This window comes from Paramisgurnus dabryanus, chromosome 16 (genome assembly GCF_030506205.2).
Source record: "Paramisgurnus dabryanus chromosome 16, PD_genome_1.1, whole genome shotgun sequence".
Classification (NCBI taxonomy): Eukaryota; Metazoa; Chordata; class Actinopteri; order Cypriniformes; family Cobitidae; genus Paramisgurnus; species Paramisgurnus dabryanus.
In genome coordinates, this window is record NC_133352.1 from 4270583 (window position 1) to 4291916 (window position 21334).

At 34.9% G+C, this 21334-nt stretch overlaps 1 protein-coding gene across 1 annotated transcript; it reads right to left on the minus strand.

The window, feature by feature from the left end:
* Positions 1-10151: 10151 nt before the first annotated feature.
* On the minus strand, positions 10152-20511 carry LOC135757507 (uncharacterized). The gene is made up of 3 exons (XM_073812228.1): positions 20336-20511; positions 13016-18073; positions 10152-10353 (listed from the first exon to the last, which is right to left on the minus strand). Exons 1-3 carry the CDS (start codon positions 20509-20511, stop codon positions 10152-10154), a joined length of 5436 nt encoding a protein of 1811 aa, XP_073668329.1.
* Positions 20512-21334: the final 823 nt, after the last annotated feature.

Consider the following 21334-nt stretch of genomic DNA (forward strand, 5'->3'; position numbering starts at 1 on the left):
CATGACCTGAGGGTGCCTGCAACGTTTCGTCACAGCGCCACCTAGTGGTCACGAGATTCGAAAAATGCCTATTTTCGCTTATAACTACTTCAAACTTGTGTCTAAAATCATGAAGGTGGTCTTGTTAGATTCCTTGAGGCATGCCGAGTCAAACGATACCAAACGGTTTTCGGTCGGCCATTTTGGGTGTCGGCCATTTTGAATTTTCTCATTAAGTTCAGTATTTCACAAACAGAATGGCGTATCGCTACAAAATTTGGCATGGTTCATCAGTGACATGTTCTGAGCGCACCTATAAATCTTAAAGACGGCGCCACCTAGTGGTCAGGATATGTAAAAAAAATTTTTAAAATCTTTATGTCATTTGATTAAATTGCCACTATGACATAAGACTTCACTCTATTGATTCCTTGGCTCATGCTGAGTCCGACTGTACCAAATATGTCTGAGTCAAACCTACTTCCTGTCGGCCATTTTGAATTATATTGAACACCTACTTTTTCGAACTCCTCCTAGAGCGCTTGTGTGATTGGCTTGATTTTTGGTATGCATCATCTAGAGACACTCTAGACAAAAAGTTATCAAAAGATTTTCGTTAGACTTATCCGTTCTCGTATAACGCATCAAAGAATGCGAGGGCGAGCACGCCAAAATGTGTTTGAGCCTGTATCTTCGCAAAACTTTTGCGTATTAATATGAGACTTGGTATATGTCATAACAGTGATGACCTGAGGGTGCATGCACCATTTCGTCACACTGCCTCCTGCTGGTCACGAGATATAAAAAATGTCTATTTTTGCTTATAACTACTGCAAATTTGAATGTAAAATTATGAGACTGGTCTTGTTAGATTTCGTGAGGCATGGCGAGTCAAACGATACCAAATGTTTTTTGGTCGGCCATTTTGTGTGTCGGCCATTTTGAATTTTTCTTTAAGTTCAAGTATTTCAGAAACACAATTGCGTATTGTTATGAAACTTGGTATGGTTCATCAGCAACATGTTCTGGGAGGACTTGTAAACTTCCCGGCGCCCCCTAGTGGTCAAGAGATTTGAAGCTATATCTCTGCATCTCTTTATCGTATTAACACCAAATTTGGTGGGTGTCATCACAATCAAGACCTGAGTCACAATTTATTTTTTGGTCAGTGCCCCCTAGTGGTCAAGTCATTTAAGGCTATATCTCTGCATCTCTTTATTGTATTCACACCAAATTTGGTGGGTGTCATCACAATCAAGACCTGAGTCACAATACATTTTTTGGTCAGTGCCCCCTAGTGGTCAAGTCATTTAAGGCTATATCTCCTTATCGCTTTATTGTATTTACACTAAATTTGGTATGTGTCATCACAGTCATGACCTGAGTCACCATCTATTCTTTCAGCACAGTGCCAACTAGTGGTCTCAAGATACAAAAAAATTGCTTTTTTTCATAAAACTAATGCAAACTTAGATGTTAAATCATGACAGTCATCACGTATGAATCATTTTTTGCCATGTTTGGCTTGACCCCGGTATCGCTGCTTGCAGCTATATTTAGTTATTCTTCTTCTTCTTCCGCCATTGCGGTCTATGGCAGCCCATAGAACCGTACGTAGGAAAGTTATGAAATTTGGCACACTGATAAAGGACAGTCCAATGTGTCCCCACAGCAAATTTGGGGTCTCTATCTCCAACCCTCTAGCGCCACCAACAGTCCAAAGATGCACTTACGTTTTTGCTTATAACTTCTGATCCGTAAGTCCTAGAAACGAAATTCTTGTTTCCTCTGATTCCTTGGCTCAAGACGATTCGACTGGACCCTATGACGTCATTTTCCGTCATGAAAATTTTTCCGCCATTTTGAATTATTCGTAAAATCTACTTTTTCGAACTCGTCCTAGAGTTTTTGTCCGATTGCCACGAAAATTGGTCTGTATCATCTAGAGACACTCATGGCAAAAAGTTATCAAAAGAATTTCGATACACCAATCAGTTGTCGTATACCGCCTTGACAAATGTTACGAAGTGCGCAAAAAAACAGATTTTAGGCTGTACCTTCGTCAAACTTAGGCCTATTGAAACGACACTTGTTACTTGTGATGCCAGTCAGGAACTGAGGGTGCATGCACAGTTTCGTTGCAGCGCCACCTAGTGGCCTGACAAATGATTTATACACCTATAACTTTGGCTGCGATTAACGTATTTTGACGGGACTTGATTTTTAGGAGTGCTGAGTAGTCGCCGAGTCCAACGATACCCAACATGCCAGATTTTGCCTTACGGTTAGCCCTGAGCAGCAAAACAGCACTTAAAAAACACGTGCGAATATCTTCGCGAGCGTTATTCTGATCGACTTGAAAACACCATAGGAAGAACATTGCATTACCTTCTGAACAAAAAGTTCTATTGGCGTTATATTAAAATTTTCATCAGAAATGGCTGAAAATTGCAAAAAACTAAAAATTACCTTTGTATTTTGTGTTTTTTACACATAAATGGTTGTAACTTCGTAACAAGAAGAGATTTTTTCACCAGATTTGATATGCTGATGTATGAGCACATTCTGAGGTCACACAAAAAAATTTTATGCTTTCACCACTAGATGGCCTTATAATTGAACAAAACCTTTGACAACAAGCCAGCCCTATGGTCATACAACTGTTTCTTAACTAAACTAAAGTGTATAGTCATAAAATTAGCTTTGATGTTTTTGATGTAACACAATCATGACCTTAGTTCATCTCTCGAAAGTAAATATCTGTGTCGATGAACATGGCAGTGCCATCAGAATGACAAGTGCTTGTGTCATTGTATACAGATAAGACAGTCAAATTTCATTCTTGTGTTGTTGATATAACAGTGTACTCTGGAGGGATGTTCTGATGTCAGTTATTGGAAATTGTAGAGTTTATGTGTGAGTTTGGTTGCAAGAGACTGGACAAGCTTCACATTTACACTTTTACTATTTGTACTAAAATTTGTTGACAGACCATGTCATTGCGATACAGACAGGAAAACACAGCACTGCATAGCATAAAAACTACAAAAGAGGACCTTAGGACAATCCCCTTAAGGAAAATTGTACATGCAGAGCTGTAGGCATTACTCCTGATGTTCATTTCTATTATGCCACAAACTCTCATCCACATCACAATTAATGTCTTCTCTATCCATGCCAGCCAGAAGGGTCATCTGTATATGTGGCTGGCAATCATATATTTTCCATCTCCATGCTGAGAAAAATACCTCTCTTGGGTTAAGGAATTGGGAGTAGGATCAGAGGAGCTCGATCAGCAGCCTGATGTGGGTCACAAACCATTGCTGGATCATGTTGGAGCGATGGAAAATATAGTTTTTTTTTCACTTTGGTGCATTTTTCACATCACTATTTACATTTGCAGTTTCTCATTCCTTCAACAAATTGCAAATGCTTTGGGCATGCATCAATTGCTCTGCAGTTTTATAACATTATCATTTGCTTATGTCATGTCAGTCAAAATTAACTATATTTGTGAATGCTGAATAGTCATTCCATATAAAGCTAATAGTCCTCATTTCATTGCTTCAGTCATTACATACAAAAATGTTGAACCAATTGTCAAAATCTTTTTTTTATCTTTTCTTTTTCCAAAAATGTCTCCTAAATTTAAAAACTTCTGAAATTATGTGGCCAGACGGAGAGGAATGTCTGGATGTGCAAGAATGATTACAGTAGAATGTATGTTGTATGTTCAGTTCCAACATATACTGCAATATTGTTTACAGTTGTGCACAGCTCTATCCAAAGGGAGTTTATGTTTTTGGTAAATAAGAGTTTATTTGTTCTTTTGCACAATGCTGTGAATAAATTAGAATTGCAAAGAGCATATGCAGTAAAAATGTGAAACATACATATTCAGTGTCTTGTACTCTGTTACCTCACTAAATACAGTAATGTGTAACTTTATTGTATTTTTCAAATGACTGTGCAAATAGTATATAGTGCTGTCTTGAGCATTTCCAGGTAGTGTCACATAGATCTGACTTTTTTGCATTGGAAAACATTTACACAGTAAACTTTCAATGAAAACATAATAAAGTTATTTGACTATCTTGTTCATAAACAATGGTGTCAGGACTTTTTATTTTGATGACACTGACACTTTCATTGACATGAATACTTGCTTTTGAAAAATGACCTATCCATTTTGAGCAGGTGACACGCTTTGCAGGTTATAAACTAGATTTTGTAGTTTGTACTAATATTGAGAACTGCATTAACTGTTGTGCAAATGTAAATAGTGATGTGAGAAATGCACCAAAGTAACTGAAAAAAACTGTAATGTTCATTCATCAGTTCATGATCTCATGAACTTCAATGCTCATACAATGTTACTTTTTAACACTAATATATAGTGTTAATATAACATACACTATCCGTCTGTGGATTATATATACACTAAGGCCTAGTTTCACAGAAAATACTACTGGACTAAGAATTAGTTAAATTAAGATAGTTTTTAAACATGTCTTAAAAAATTATGTTTGTATGAGTTTAGGAAAGTTGCAATATTTTTCAGAAAACTTGACTCTTCTGTAGTTACATTGTGTACTAAAGCTGACAGAAAATTAAAAGTTGCAATTTTCTAGGCCAATTATCCAAGGTACTGTATTCTCATTCCTGCATAATAATCAAGGACTTTGCTATCATTGCATAAAATCACTCACTGCAACTATAGAACAGTAAAGTTTTAAATAGGAAAAATATCGAAAATCTCCGGTTATTTTCAAGTGTGATGCTAATTGTCTAATTGGATTCAATGGATTATGCGAATCTATGTTAAAAGTGGTACCACCTGACCCGGAGATTGGCAAAATTGAAATGTTGGAGGAACCAAACTTAAAATCAGCCTAGTAAAAATCAGCCTATTTTCAAAAAATTTGAGTGTCCCTTTAAAATTTGATAGTGCAAGTTATTTTGTGTTGAGTCTGTGAAACTTTGCGTAAGAGTTTTATTTTATCAAAGTGGATTTTGTTGTGTATTTTGACAGTTCCACTTGATGGTTATACATTTTATGAAATTGGCTTTAAAGTGATCACTCCTAAATGATTTTTTTTCAAAATTGTCTCATTTGCATCTTGTTCTTGCATGAATTCATTTTTTTTTTCAGATGAACAGAAAAGATATTTTGATCAATCAATTATGATAGTCTATTATGGCATAGATGTACAATGATAAATATGGCTGCATTTTAATTATAAAATGACAAAATCTGCTTTATAGAATTACAACTTTAAAGCTGTCTAAAGTGAATACATTACTGAATAGTGAATAAACTTTTGTGTATTCATGTGAATCATTGTCATAATGAGCAGAGTCATATTTATTAGGGGTGGGAATCGCTTGGAGCCTCATGAATCGATTCAGAATCGATTCTTAGGGTCCCGATTCGATTCAGAATCGATTCTTGATATACTAATTTGCATATCTGTGACGTCATTACGTCGCATTGCTTTCAAAGCCAGGTTAATTTTTTCGCTTTTGCTAGTCTCTGTACTGTCATATACTGTACTTTAATGCAACTAGGGATAAATAATGTCATTCTTATATACATACATGTCCTGTTTCTGTTGTAAGACATTAAAACCAGTAAAAATATTAATTTAACGTGACATATTAATTCTATATGTTAACTGGCATTAACTTCCACGAACGTTAAGTGTCTAATCATCATCATTATACACAGTGATTGGCATTATTACTGTATTTATATAATGCAGCGCACTCAGCGACTGAATAACAAACTATGTGCATATTTTTACAGAAGTATATTCATGTTATATCTAAACAGTCAGCGGATGGTTTAGGGCAGCGGTGTCCGGTAGATCGCACAACTGCTGCTCCACGCGCAAAATTGTCATTATGGTCTTTTGGAGTAATTGTGAAACATGCAGGTCTTTTTGAGTTGGTGCGCCTTTCTTCTCAAATGTGTTTTGCCAGGCCACTGCAGCTCAGTCGTCTTTAACTTCCAAAATTCACATGGATGCGCATTCTTGCCTCACGCAGTTGCTGATTCACACGCACGGTGTGTGTGAGCGAGCAAACGAGAGGGAGAGAGAGGCAGCGTAGCGCTGATTTGTATGCTTCTGTTTATTTCACTAAACCGCATCTCCGCTATTTTAAGGAGTACTCGACATGTACTCAAGGATTTTTTTTAAAACTCCTCAAAAAGAATAGAGTAATGGTGACAGCCCTAAATTCAATGTAGAGATATATGCAGTATAGTCCTACAAGCATTTAAAGTGTTCTTTCTCTTCTGCTCTTTTAAGCTCCGCTATGCGCTCGTACAGTGCGCGCTCTCTTAAGTTGTCCGTGTGCATCACCGCTCCCCCAGTTGAGTTCCGCCTTTTGGTTCTGATAACATGACGTTATTTTGTAAACGATTCTTGACATTTGTGAATTGATTCAGAATCGGCCCACGTCCGAATTGCGATTCATCTAAGAATCAATTTTTTTGCCCACCCCTAATATTTATTATACTGTATGACTGTATGCCTTTAATGTTAAATGTAAGTAGCCTCAATATTAATAACATCTTGCATCTGTTCCCCTGTGTTATCCTTGGTTCACAGAGGACATCTAAGACAAATAGGTTCAATTCCACTTTACTATGATGTTCATCCTACAATTGATCCACTTGATGTCTAATATCATGCTACCAAATTGATGAATTCCGCAGTGACAATTGATTACTTCCTTGTGAATTATGCAGGGATGTTGAATTCATAGAATTTAGTCAATAACACATTAGAATTATTGACTAAATTCTATGACTTAGTGAATACTAAATGACAATTTCAATTGAGAATTTTAATTCTGATCTGAGAATGTACCAAAGTGAATGAGAAAAACTGTAATAACAAAACTGAATACCTCCATACTTTATTATTTCATAATATACTTTAGGCAATTCACATTTATTTCTTAATTAAATAGTGTAATATTAGTCTATTCCCATATTTATTCATATACTGCATCATAAAATATATTTAAAAAGTGCTTTACTTTTTTTCTTAGCTTTTTTCTTTACTTTGTTTTTTCCATGAAAAGCTACTTTGAAATGATGTACAATTGTGAAAAGTGCTATATTATTAAATTAAATTGATTAACCTTAGAATGCATGACAGTTTTGTGACAGTGACACCTACTGGTGCATATAGATAAAATATATTTAAAACTTCAAAGTTATGTGCTTATTTTAAATTAATATTAATAAAGAAATTGTAAATAAAGGAATGCAAAATCACTTATACTTTCATTTAAATTCTATTTACTTTTTATAGAACAATACAATGTATTGTTATGACAAAATCTTAAAATTATAGAATATATAGTATTATTACAAATTCAACAAGAAATGAAACAAAAGAGGAATAACAAAACAAATATCCTCTTTACTTTTAAAAATATAAATAAAGTCTTACTCATTTATTAACAAAAGAAAGTTAATTTAACTTGCTAGAATTACAAAGAACCAATGCTTAAAATATCATAATGTAATAGTATATATACTTAAACAATATATATATATTTTTATATATATACATTTCCACTGTAGTTTAGTTGATAAGCAAAACCACACCAATGGGACAAGTCACCAAATAGTGTGAATTACAAGTATGAATTCACATTAAACAATTTGCTTACTTGTAAGTGTAATGTAAGGTATGTGTGTAAAAATCATACAATAATTAGAAAAATCAAATTAAACATATTTTGCTTTTTCATTAAAACACAATGTGTCATCATAAAATGCATGTTGCATAAGATTGTAAGTTCAAGGTGAAATTTGTTTTATTACCAATTTAGCCACAGGTTCAGCAAAAACAGACAATTTAAATTATGTTACTTTTACATTCTAAACTCTACATGGTAAAAACTCTGGGGTGGTTTCCCGGATATGGAATGATTTAAACTAGGAGTACACCTTAGTTTTAATTATATAACTAGTTTTAACAAACATACCTTACTAAACCATTACTTGTGTGCATTTTCAGACTAAACAAAGGGCAATGATATATTTGAAGATATGTCAGTGCAAGTTATTTTCAGTTTGGACTGATCCTACATTTATTTTACTCTACAATTAGACTAATTCCTGTCCATGAAACCAGCTCTATAACATTAAAACTAAAGGAAGAATTTTTTAACAAATAACAAATAAATACAGTCAATATATACAGATAAAACAAATAAAGTATAATGTAACAACACAATGCACGTGCAGATAGATTTTAAAAACCACTGAAATAAGGAACAGTTCAAACATAATATGGTGCAAAGAGACTAATTTAAAACATTGTTAAGTGATAGAGAACTAATTTAGTCAAACTGTGTAATGAATTTTCAGTCCAATGTTGCTATAAGGTGATGAGCAGTCCAATGATGCACAAAGTAGCTAGTACTTGATATATGAAGCTGTCTTTCAGTCTGGTGGTCCTGACCTGGAAAATACCAGTCTCTTCTTGCATGTTAGTAAACTGAAGAAACTGTGTGTGGGCTGGGTGGAATCATCTGCAATACAGAGGGCTTGAAGGTGAGATGTGTGCTATAAGTATCTTGAAGCAAGAGGATAGCAACATCAATGATCTTTTCAGGTGCTTTTGCTATACACTGGAGGGTCCTATGGTGTCATACCACACAGTGATGCAACTGGTCAAGATTTTCTCAATAGTGGCTCGGTAAAAGGTGTGCATGATGGGTTTAGGACTCTGGCTTTTTTGTGGAATAACTATAGTAGCGTGTGTGCTTTTTTGGCCAGTGATGCAATGTTGTCAGTCCAGGAGAGGTCCTATGTGATGTGTACACCCAGTAAATTTTTCTAGTCACTCGTTTAGAGGACCATTCTGAATACACAGTGTCCTGAAGTCAACAAAAATCTGCTTCATCTTGTCCACATCCAGACACAGGCTCACCTCGTTCCTGTAGTTGATCTTATCTCTTTTGTTAATGAGATAATGTAGCTAAAGAGATAATGCAGTTGTGGGAGAGCAGAGTCAATAGGAAGATGCTAAGCAAACATCTTTGAGTAGCTCCTGTGTTAAGCTTGATTGTGCTAAATGTGTTACTGCCGACAAATACTTCCTGAGGACTCACAGTCAGAAAGTCCAGCAGCCAGTTCTATAACAAGATGGTAAGGCCAAGCTGAACCAGTTTGTGAATGAGCTATTGGAGGATGATGGTATTAAATGCTGAAGTGTAGTCTATGAATATCATTGTACACACAAGTCTTTTTGTCCAGAAGACTAAGGGTTGAGTAGACGGCAGTGGAGAAAGGTTGGACCATTAACAAACTAGAACAAATTTGGTACAGGGGTTCCTACAGTCCTTACTGACTTAGGCCCATTGCACCTCCTGGTGCATAGCCCATCGACGACTTCCCTTCCGCTCTTTCGATTCTGTGCTAATCTGACCAGTTCGCCCCAGTACAGGCCAGTCACTTTGATGTCTGTTTCAAAATCATGGCGCCAGGTGTTTCTTGGCCTTCCCCGTTTTCTTTTCCCTTGAGGATTCCAGGTGAGAGCCTGTTTGGTGATGTTATTTGTCGGTTTTTGCAGAGTGTGGCCTAACCAGGCCCATCTCCGTCTTACAATCTCCCCTTCAGCAGGACACTGTTAAGTTATTTGCCACAAATAAGTGTTTTTATATAATCTTGGGCCAGTGGATTGAGAGGATTCTACGTAGACATCCGTTGACAAAAGTTTGGATCCTCTTTAAAGTGGTCCTTCTAAATCTCCATGTCTCAGCTCCATAAAGCAAATCTGCCTTGACCTTTGAGTTGAATAAGCAAATTTTGGTGTGGCAGCTGATTTCTTTGAATTCCAAATGTTTTTAAGCTGGATGAATGCTGTGCGTGCTTTTCTTATGCTGATTTAAACGTCCACCTCTGTTACACCCTGCTTGTCCACCACACTACCGAGATATGTGACAGAGTCCACTTCTTCCAGGGCTTCCCCTTCTACCATCACTGGCTCCTGACTTGTGGCATTCACTTTAAAAAAATGTGTCTTTCCTCTGTTGATCTTGAGTCCAACCTGTGCTGACACACAGAGCAGTTTTGTTGTGTTCTCCTGTATTTGCTGATGGCTGTGTGACAAGAGGGCAAGGTCATCCAGGTTGTTCCACATTCTTCATTGAATACCGTTCCTCTTTCCGTCAGTGACAGACTTCATTATCCAATTTATGGTCAAGAGGAACAGAAACGGTGACAGTAGACAGCTCTGCCTCACTCCTGTCTTTACCTGGAAGCTCTTTGTTAGCTGTTCTTCACGAACCACCCTGCATGCCATGACCTCATAAGAGTTCTTGATCAAATTGACATGCTTTTCATTTCTACAGGGTAAACAAAACAACAAATATTTTCTATAATTATGTTAAGCTATTTTAATGATAATAAATACAAAAATACACATACATCAACAGTCTATTAAGTATTATGATATATGAAGTAATAAAGTGAACTTATTGTTCTATTGCTGTTACTGCTCTGTGCTATTGTTTATCAGATAATAAATGATAAGGTGTTGTTTTAGTACTATAATTTTTCAACATGAACAAATATTTAATTATTATGCCATACTAAATATGATTGTGTTAATGAAAAGCTAACGTAAAGCATCATTCATAAAAACAATTATACTTACCTAAAGTGTCTTTGAAGATGATTTTTCATCAGCAACTTTCAGCAATGTGTACACTACTCTTGTAATCCGGCAGGTTAGGGAATAAATATCACTGTTCTTTTAACTTTTTGAGCAGAGCTTCAGAAGCTGAGTTGTCCATAAGGTCCAGATTGTTTGTAGATACGTTCCAATGCATATATAGTGCAGATGAATTAACTTTTTGAACATAGGTTCAGAAGCTGAATTGTCCATAAGATTCAGATTATCTGGGAACTGGAAAAGGTTACTGCTGGTCAATATGAAAAAACATTATAGAACAGGCAGATCAGTTGTTATAATGTCCATGAAGAACCATTTTAAGCAATTTTCCATACGCTGAGTTATCCAGATGTTTCAGATTGTTTGTCCATTAAAAAGGGTTCCTGCTGGTGAATATAAAAGCAAACATCAAAGGACATGAAGCTTGCTTTTAGCAGATCCAAAATCTTTTTAAACAGAAATTTAGAAGCTGAGTTGTCCATAAAGTTCCAATTGTTTATCCATTGAAAAGGCTGGTCAATATAATTATGACAATTGTATGACAATTACTGGACAAGAAGCTCTGTTGTTTTACTGACAATTACTGGACAAGAAGCTCTGTTGTTTTACTGTTCATAAAGAACCCTTTTGGCCAATGGTTCATAAGTTGATTTGTCCATAACTTCCAGATCGTTTGTCAATTGAATAGACTTCCTGTTGTTGAATATAAAACAACCATTACGGAATAGGAAGGTCAGTTGCTTTAAGCAAATGGAGAAACTTTTTGAACAAAGGTTTATAAGCTGAGTTGTCCTTAAACTCCAGATTGTTTGTGCATTTTTTATATTAAATAAACTTAAAAAGTGCTTGGCATAATTAACCACACAACAAACATTTTAACATATTTTTTTTCTGTGACACATTTCAACTTATATGATAGGTAGAAAATGTATATATATTATATATGTATTAAAAATAAAATAAATACTATACATAAATTTGCCTTTGCAAAATATGCTACTAATGTTTAAAAATTTCCTATAGGTGCAATTTTAAATTATATTATACAAATATCTTGATCTGAGTGTAATATATTAAAAAATATATATTAAAAAAAACTGAAAATAAAATTAAACAAAAATGGAGAGAACTGGGTTAGCTGGCATACCATTTAAAATAGTTGTAAATTATTTATTGTAAACAAACAATAAAGTAATACTGCTTAATAAAAATAACTAAGTTAATTAAAGGGTCATATGATGCAATTTCTTGTTTTTTCTTTGTCTTTGTACTGTTAAAAGTTGTTTTGCCATAATGAAGTTGAAATTCTCTTTTAAAAGTGAAGGCTCATCCATACCTTCATAAAACATCTCATTCCAAACATACTCCCACATATGACCCTTGTAAAAAAATGAGTTATTGCATGTATAATGTAGAAACATTGTAGATTATGTCATAGGTGTGAAATTAGATGTCAAAAAATATAAACAACAGTAAAAAAAATAAAGTATTAAAACACATTAATAACATTTCAAATAAGACTGCATGAATAAATGAGTTAGAACTAATCTACATTCCCTAATCAAAGTACATCTCAACAACAACTGGATTTATGGGTTGGTTGATACAGTTTTAAAAGTTGTTTTTAGTTTACAAACAATGTTGTTCATTTGTTCAGTTGGTTAATTTGTCTATGTTAATCTAATATATTTTAAGAGCTAATTATTTTAATCTATGTTACATTGTAGAAGTTTGAATGACTATAACAATAATTACTAGTTAACATTGTAATTACTTATTAATCAACCTAAAACACATAATTCACCCCTTTATCAACCAACCCCTGTACCAGCTAACCCAGTTTCCCTACCCTGCCCCAGGGAGCCGCCAATAGTTTGTGTCCTCCCTTAGCCCCTATTTAATAAGTGGCGGAATATTTCTAAAAATGACTGCAAAATGTTTTAACTTATAAAAACTATAGTTCTTTGGACAAATCAATAGTTATATCTCACATAAACATGGTCTATATATCTTTGTGGCCAAATTTTTTGATTTCATGTTCTGATGTTCATTTATATAGTATAAATAAACATATATTAAATCCCGAAATATTTAAATATTTTTGGAGATTATTTTAATATAATTATGATTTAAAATGTAATTGTTTTAACAGCAGTTATTTTATATAATTTAGGCCTATAGAAAAATGCAATAGTCAAATTGACATATAGGACAACCAAGTTGCCTATAAAGTGTCTATGTATTTTTACATTAATGTAACAAGTATTGCCTGATGATAACTGTAATATGTTTGTACAATTTCAAAAGCTACACCTTCCATATCTTTTGTATACACATGATCAATTAGTGTTCCTTTTTCTGTTGTTGAATTTTGTACCTGTTGAGTGTATCCATGTTGTCCCATTACTTTCAAAATTGTGGAAGAAGTAAAGATGTCCTCATTAAAGTCTCCCATGATTATCTTTTGTCCTGGTTGCTTCTCCATCTCATTAAAAACATGTAATAGTTGCTGTTGAAACAAATCAGTTTTATATGAATTAGGCCTATACAAAAGTGCAGCAGTCAAATTGACACATGGAAGCACAAAGTACAAACATTCTAAGTTGCAACACTCAGGTACAAAGATATTACACTCAATGTTTTCAGAAAAATAAACTCCAACTCCACCTCCTCTCTGATGTTTTAATTCAGTAAAAAGTGCAGTGCTGTCATCATAACATTTAGCTCTTGGGTTGCTTTTGAACACAAATCCTGGTATCTGTGGTTCTTGGTCATTAACATTTAGCCATGTTTCTGTGAAACAAATACAGTCAGCATTCATCAAAACTGTATGTGATGTAACATCCGGTAAGTGAGCTTTCAGACTTTGTACATTAAGCAGTGCTATTCTAAATGTACCAAGTGATTTACTGAAACTGTACTTTTCCAAAGTTAATTTTGGCATATCTTTTAATGCCAACTCAATTTTCTCATTACAAAATATGACAGAATCTTTAAAGTCCTCAATAATCAGTCCATCAAGAAATCTCACACGGCTCAATGCAACATATGCCTGTCCTGCTGTAAAGATTTTATTAAGTGATACAACAGCTTTATCTACTGTAAGTCCTTGCACTTTGTGAACTGTACATGCCCACGCCAATCTGAGTGGAAACTGCCTTCTTATTCCACCATCATTTGTTACTTGATCTTCTTGTACATTAATTAGGGTAGAATTCTGAGAAAATCTCTGACATGTTCTGTGTCTCTGAATTTTTCCAACAATTGGATTATCGAACTCCACATGAATAGCTGATGGTAAATCCTCATTATCTTCATCTTTTTTCTGACTTTCACTTATATGGACAACTGTACCAAAAGCTCCATTAACAAGACCATCAGCAACATCAATATTTTTCTTTAACATAACCCTTGCTCCAACACCTAAGGAAATACATTTTGACAAACATGAGTTGAAAACTTTAGAGTGGTATCCAACTTTACGTTCCATTCTTCCAGTTTTTGAATTTCTGATATAATCCTGAGCATTTATACTAATTGCATCTGGGCAACATTCATGTAGTCTTTCAATGTTGTATTTATCAACCTCGGCATTTGTAGCAAATATGTGAAGATCATTACATTTCTCCCCTGTTTCACATTTTTTCAGTGTAGCAATGTCAGTAGCTGTAAGAGATTCATCTTTTTTACGTACTCTCAGACGATTTAACATCTCAGCAAAAGCTGAATCTTTTTGTCTTACAACTTTGGTTAACTGAGCAAGTTCAAAGTTGTTTTCCCATATGTTTACTCCTTTTGCATCAGAATAAAGAGCAGTACCCTTTACAGGCGGTAACTGATAGAAATCACCCACAGCAATAATGCTGACTTTTCCAAATAGAGAGTAATCACCAGTTTGTTTTATTTGTCGCAGCCTTCCGTGAATGTATGACAACAGACGATGGTCAACCATAGACACTTCATCAATAATCAAAATTTGCAAATTACCAATGCTCACACGTAAAGAGTTTAATTTTTCATCACTGAGTGGCTGATATGGCAATCTGACATTTGCACCAATTGAAAATGTATTATGAATAGTTGAAGCACCAACATTAAAAGCTGCTACTCCTGTTGAAGCTGTTAAAAGCACAGTAACATCATCAGGATTTTCAGACAACTGAGATAATAGTCTGGATGATTCATAGTGTATAGCCTTGATTAAATGACTTTTTCCTGTTCCTGCTCCACCAGTAATAAATAATCTGAAAGGGTCAGGGTTCTGTCCAAGTATTTTCTGTAGACACCACTTCCGGACTTTATAGAATATAGCAGATTGCTCCTCATTTAATGAGCGTAGTAAATCCAATGCAGCATCTCTGGGCATAATAGTGTGGTTGGTTTCAATAGTACAAACAGTTTGAGGGTTTCCTGTAAGATCTGGAATCGCTTCTCGAGTTTCATCATCAGGTAATACTTTATTTTTCATTATTTCAATACATTCATGACGCTGTCTTTCATTTTCAGGACATATTGCAGCCCAAGCATCCTCTAAATCTATATCCTGCTCCAAAAGCTGTTTAGCTTTTTCTATTTTGTCACTTTCTTTTTCAAACAATTCTCTGTTGCAGTCAACAACTGATTTTACTTTATGCAGTGTACAGCCAATTTTTATGACACCACTGTTGTAAAAGTCCTCGTATGTCTCATAGTTGCTAGGCTTAAGATGACAGTCATCATAATATGGTAGAAAAAGCTGAAGTAATGACTGATAATATTTTTCTGGATCTTTTGTGGGTGAAAATCTTGGATATCTCACAACTGCAGGTTCAGTTCGTGTCCTTCGTTTCACATAACCACAATTATTATTGAGTTTAATAACTTGCTTTAGTGAAGAAACTTCAGATTTTGACAAAACTCTGTACTCTGAACAAAAACTGGCAAGACAAAGATTTTTCATTGGTTCTGTTTGAGGTCTGTTCTTGTACCTGTCAACAACACTTGTCATCCAATAACTGCTTTCATCATCAGACTGGTCTTTCTCCACTTTATTTTGTAGTAGATGCAAAGGCAAACTCATCTTAACAGGATTTGGTCCTATTGGAATGAATTGTACTTTACGTGAACATTCTTTTAAATGCATACCTGTCAGTCTATACACGGCTTCTTGCGCGGAAAGCTCCCTACTGTGCAAATACAAACTTCCCAATTGTTTTAATGATGCTTTAGCTTCAAGGTTACCATTCATAGCTTCATTTTGTGCACGTTGAAGTAACAGTCCCATTTCTTGCTCAGCTTTTGTGATGTAACTTATTATATAAACCACAACAGAAAAAGCATCTGTGACATACTGAATATCCATATTCCCTTGCCAAGCACGCAATAAATCTCTGTTATACTGGTTTACCCAAACATCTTTTGTGTTTCTTTTCAGGACAATGCTTTTTTTTTTAGAACATTTGATGTACGCTTTCTCAAACACAGTCTGATCAATTCCCAGAAATAAAAAAAATGCATCAACTGAATCAAAATTCACATCAGAGTTTAATGCAATTTTAACTTTATTTATAATTGCACTTGCTGTTTCATCTTCATCATTCTCTTTGGACTCATCTGCATTAGATGCTCTTGTAATAAAGGTACGGCTAGATGGAGGTCTTGGGAAATTAAAACGACATACTGTATTTTTCTTGCGACATGTTTTTGAATGTTTAGTACTGTGCTTCTGCACACTATTTACTGTTTCAAAGAGTTCAGTGTCTTGCTCTGGTGGTGTCTCACAGGTGATATATGTGTCAATGAAATCAACAACCGCAGGATCATTAGCTTCATCATCATCATTAAGCTTTGGAGCATTTTCAACCCAAAACAGACAGTGAACATGAGGAGAACCACGTTGTTGGAATTCAACACGATAAAAATAATCTTTTATTTTACCAATAGGTTCAGCTGGAGACATAATGACATGTTTCAGAAAACAATGCCATCTGTGATCAAACATCCTCGCTGCAGTTACAGGATTTCGTCTCAAAAATGCACATTTTTCAGCCCACTCAAGCTCTTCAACAATGATTTGTTTACCCTCTTGTTTAATAATGGTGTTCATCATTTCAGGCCATCTCAGATCCGCAGAACTAAAAGATGCAAAGAAAGTCGGTATGCCAAGTTGTCTAATCAGTGCAAAGAGATCTTTCTGTGTAGACATCCAATAAGGAGGTGTCCCTCTGACAGGTCTCAAAAACTTATATCCTTCATTATACTTCAGTATTTTTTGTAAGTTATCAGAATTTGTCAACATATCTGGTGTTACCTTTGATAACTGATCTTTCTCACAACCTTTGCGTAATGCAATTGAGACATTAGATACAATTTGATCAACTTCTGATATATATTGTGCATAAAAAATGAAGTCTGTGTTCTGTGCAAAACGTCCATCAGCATTTAGTATTCGTGCATTCAGGTATCTTGTCAATGTGATTTTTTCTGGTCTGGCATCATGAAATGTTGGACCACCGGTCGGATAAAGAACAGGAAAGCACTTTGCCTCATTTGTTTTATCTGATAACAACCTAACAGGACTGTTACCTTCAGCTGGTGCTACATTTAGTACATCATGAAAATGCTGATCAATAACTTCTGAACCAATATCAACAGGCTGTAGTGATGTGTCTGACAAAAGACCATTTTGCTCTTTAATAAAACTTAAATCTTCTTCTGGCTGAATTTCCAATTCTTCACCTTCTTTAACTTTATCACCACTTTTATCTGATACATTATCATCATCCATTTCATCATTAGCATTACCTTGTGTATCATCTGGCTCACTCAATGAGTTGACCCACTGCTCATTAAACTCCACATCATTATACAATTTATTGTGTTCTACCAAATACTTTAAAGCATGTCTTACATGATCTGAGTGGACATATTTATATTCATAATGGCCTTTGTATGTTAATTTTCGTTTCAGTTTAATCTTTATCATATGGTCATTACATTCATTGCGTGGAAGAATGTTGGTCATCTTTGTAGTATTTACTGGAACACAGACAACAGGCCCATGAACACCTCTCTGTTGACCCCGAGGCAGACAAAGAAGACGTAAGAAAGGAATATTAAGTGCTATTAGATGTTGTTCCAATGAATTTAAACATTTTAATTCTTTTGGAATCTCCACCAAATGCATATTATTGGCAACACTCTCTTCAGGTAGTTTTCCTCTAAGGATTTTTCGATGGCATGTATAGCAAATCCACAATTTACATGACAAATTGCCAGATAAATAACAATTACACTTACATTCATTGTTACATGCATGTAAATACTTGAGTGTGATACATATTTTGCTTAAATCAGCTATTTTGTGTCCTTTTTGTTCATAACAATCTCTTATACATTCAATAACCTGTTTTCTGAACAATAAACGATGACATACACAACAAACACATTCTGGGCCTCTACTGACTTCTTCATGAAACAGATTAATAGTGAAATCAATATCATTCTGTCTTTCCTTTTGTTTTGCATACATTGCACATCCTTTCTGTATTTTACTCATGCGGAACTTTTTATCACTATAATATTTCCACTTGGAATATTCACAAACAGTCGTTTTAAATGTTAAGTTTCCATGATATTTTTTATGACAATACTGACGTAGCTTTGCTTTAAATGTTGGGTTGTCATGATACTTTTTATGAGAATACTGAAGTAGCTTTGCTTTAAATGTTGGGTTTTCATGATACTTTTTATGAGAATACTGGCGTACCTTTGCTTTAAATGTTGGGTTTTCATGATACTTTTTATGAGAATACTGGCTTACCTTTGCTTTAAATGTTGGGTTTTCATGATACTTTTTATGAGAATACTGGCGTACCTTTGCTTTAAATGTTGGGTTTTCATGATACTTTTTATGAGAATACTGGCGTACCTTTGCTTTAAATGTTGGGTTTTCATGATACTTTTTATGAGAATACTGGCGTACCTTTGCTTTAAATGTTGAGTTTTCATGATACTTTTTATGAGAATACTGGCGTACCTTTGCTTTAAATATTAGATTTCTGTAATATTTTTGTTTGGAATATTCACACATTTTTGATCTAAAGGCTTCATTTGATTTATACTTGGTCTTAGAATAGACCTTAACATATTTTTGAAAATTAATATTTGTGGAATACTTCATCTTTGATTTTTCACACTTTGATAGATGTACATTTAAATCAGTCTTATATTTATCTCTGAGATTTTTAAGTTTATTTTCTTTATAGTCATTGTTTTCATACTTCTTTTTGGCGTTGTCAATCTTATTCTGTCTGTATAAATCATCTTCAGAATATTTAGATTTTTGGTTATGTATTTTTCTCTGTCTGAATTCATTATCACTAATGTATCTTTCACGTTCTCTCTTATTTTTGATGTGCTCAATTGGTTCATTTGACTTTCTTTTTCGTAAACACTGTTTAATGCTATTATCATCTCCTACACTTTTGCATGCTTCTGCACAAACATTGTTGTCATTTTTAACACATGTAACAACTTCATAGTGATTACTATTGCAGTGGTTCAGATATATTGCATTATCAGTAAATGACTGACCAGTTGGTGCATGCACATTCCATCTGTCATCATTAAAAGTGAAGATATGTATTTTCAGCAAATCAGCCATACAAAAAATGTCTATTTCTGTGGCCCACGAACCAGAGTAATACATTTTACATTGTGTCACATAATCTTTCACTGATCTGTACTCTTCTCTTAAATACCTCAAAAATTTTGAACTGTTAGTTTCAAGATGTTTCACAACTGCACGTCTGATTTTAAGGTGCTTCTCTTCATTTCCACATACTGCGTGTGCTATTGAGCGATAAAAGCAATTACCATCCGGTTTGATGCTCTTTGTTTTACATGGTTCTCCTAAGAAACACAAAGTTTCGCCTTGTACCACATTGGATTCATTAGTTAGTTGTAAACGTGTACACAAAGCATCCTGATCTGTGGAAATTAGAGGTTTGAAATTGAAATCAGTATTTACAGTTTCTACAATAATGACATCATCCATTGATACATTATTATGCAGCTTGCTCACATGTGCAACCTTTGGATCAGCCTTAAGTTTACTCTTACTGGAATCTCCGCTTGTTTGATTCAGTTTGCACAGTGTCACTGGTTTGTCTGGACATGTTTGTTTACCATCATCCTTAATACATTTACTCTTGCAACCTGTTGATTTAGGTGAAACTTGAGAAACCCTCCTTTGTTGACCAGATTCACATGAACTTGTATTAGTAATTGAAGCCTTACCAATTACAGATGCTTTCAAACCCGTCACTTCGAATGGGGTTCCCTGAGCATTCAATGACATTGCAAGATTATCAACATGATTAAATAACATGTATATGTCATCACAGTATACCACTACACTTGTTCCATTATATTGTACCATACCTTTACTATTGCGAGAATGAGAATCAACTACAGCATATGTTGTACCTGCCTTTATAACTGCACAAATATAGTCTTTAATATTCAACAAACATGCATCATCATTTAACATTGTCCTCTGAAGTGCTTCATCTATAGGCATACATACATCTTGCACATCTTTATCGTAAACATCAACACCAATAACACCTGAGAAAGATTCAGCACGATTTATTGAAAATATTGTATTATACAGTGTGTGCACAGTTGGCAATTCAGCAATAGAAACATGTCCTCGGCCTGTGTCATCATTGATCTTCCCCTGCAGTCGCATACATGTGTACAGCTCATCTCCTTTCATTAGAACAGCATTCAGGTCTTCTGTTGTCCATGTCAGCACATTCTTTAGCTCACTCATCATTATAGCCATAATGCTATTTACTGCACACTGTCTGTTACGGTTCAAACTAAACCGTGCATCACCCTGATGGAATGAACCCTGTATGACTTTTTGTATAAACTGATCAGAGTTATTGGCATCCAAACTTTTTACAATATCACTATAGGTTTTCTTAGATCTTGGAGAAGTTGTGGTACACATTGGACTTGTCTTGGTAGACATTGGAAATGTTGTGGTACACATTGAACTTGTCATGGTAGATAATGGAGGAGTTGTGGTACACATTGGACTTGTCTTGGAAGACATTGGAGGAGTTGTGGTACACATTGGACTTGTCTTGGAAGACATTGGAGAAGTTGTGGTACACATTGGAGTTGTCTTGGTAGACATTGGAGAAGTTGTGGTACACATTGGACTTGTCTTGGTAGACATTGGAAATGTTGTGGTACACATTGAACTTGTCATGGTAGACAATGGAGGAGTTGTGGTACACATTGGACTTCTCTTGGAAGACATTGGAGGAGTTGTGGTACACATTGGACTTGTCTTGGAAGACATTGGAGAAGTTGTGGTACACATTGGAGTTGTCTTGGTAGACATTGGAGAAGTTGTGGTACACATTGGACTTGTCTTGGTAGACACTGGAAATGTTGTGGTACACATTGAACTTGTCATGGTAGACAATGGAGGAGTTGTGGTACACATTGGACTTGTCTTGGAAGACATTGGAGGAGTTGTGGTACACATTGGACTTGTCTTGGAAGACATTGGAGAAGTTGTGGTACACATTGGAGTTGTCTTGGTATACAATGGAGGAGTTTTGGTACACATTGGAAAAGTGTTGTTTGATATT

What these genes read in the sequence shown, in the direction of transcription:
- LOC135757507 (XM_073812228.1), bottom strand. Translation starts at nt 20,511, where the DNA reads ATGGCTATAATGATGAGTGAGCTAAAGAATGTGCTGACATGGACAACA. An exon ending in TTGCCAACTGTGCACACACT is followed by an intron (nt 18,074 to 20,335) that starts GTATAATACAAT and finishes TTTATTGTTCAG; the next exon opens with AAAACAGGTTATTGAATGTA. An exon ending in GGAACACTAATTGATCATGT is followed by an intron (nt 10,354 to 13,015) that starts GTATACAAAAGA and finishes TTTACCCTGTAG; the next exon opens with AAATGAAAAGCATGTCAATT.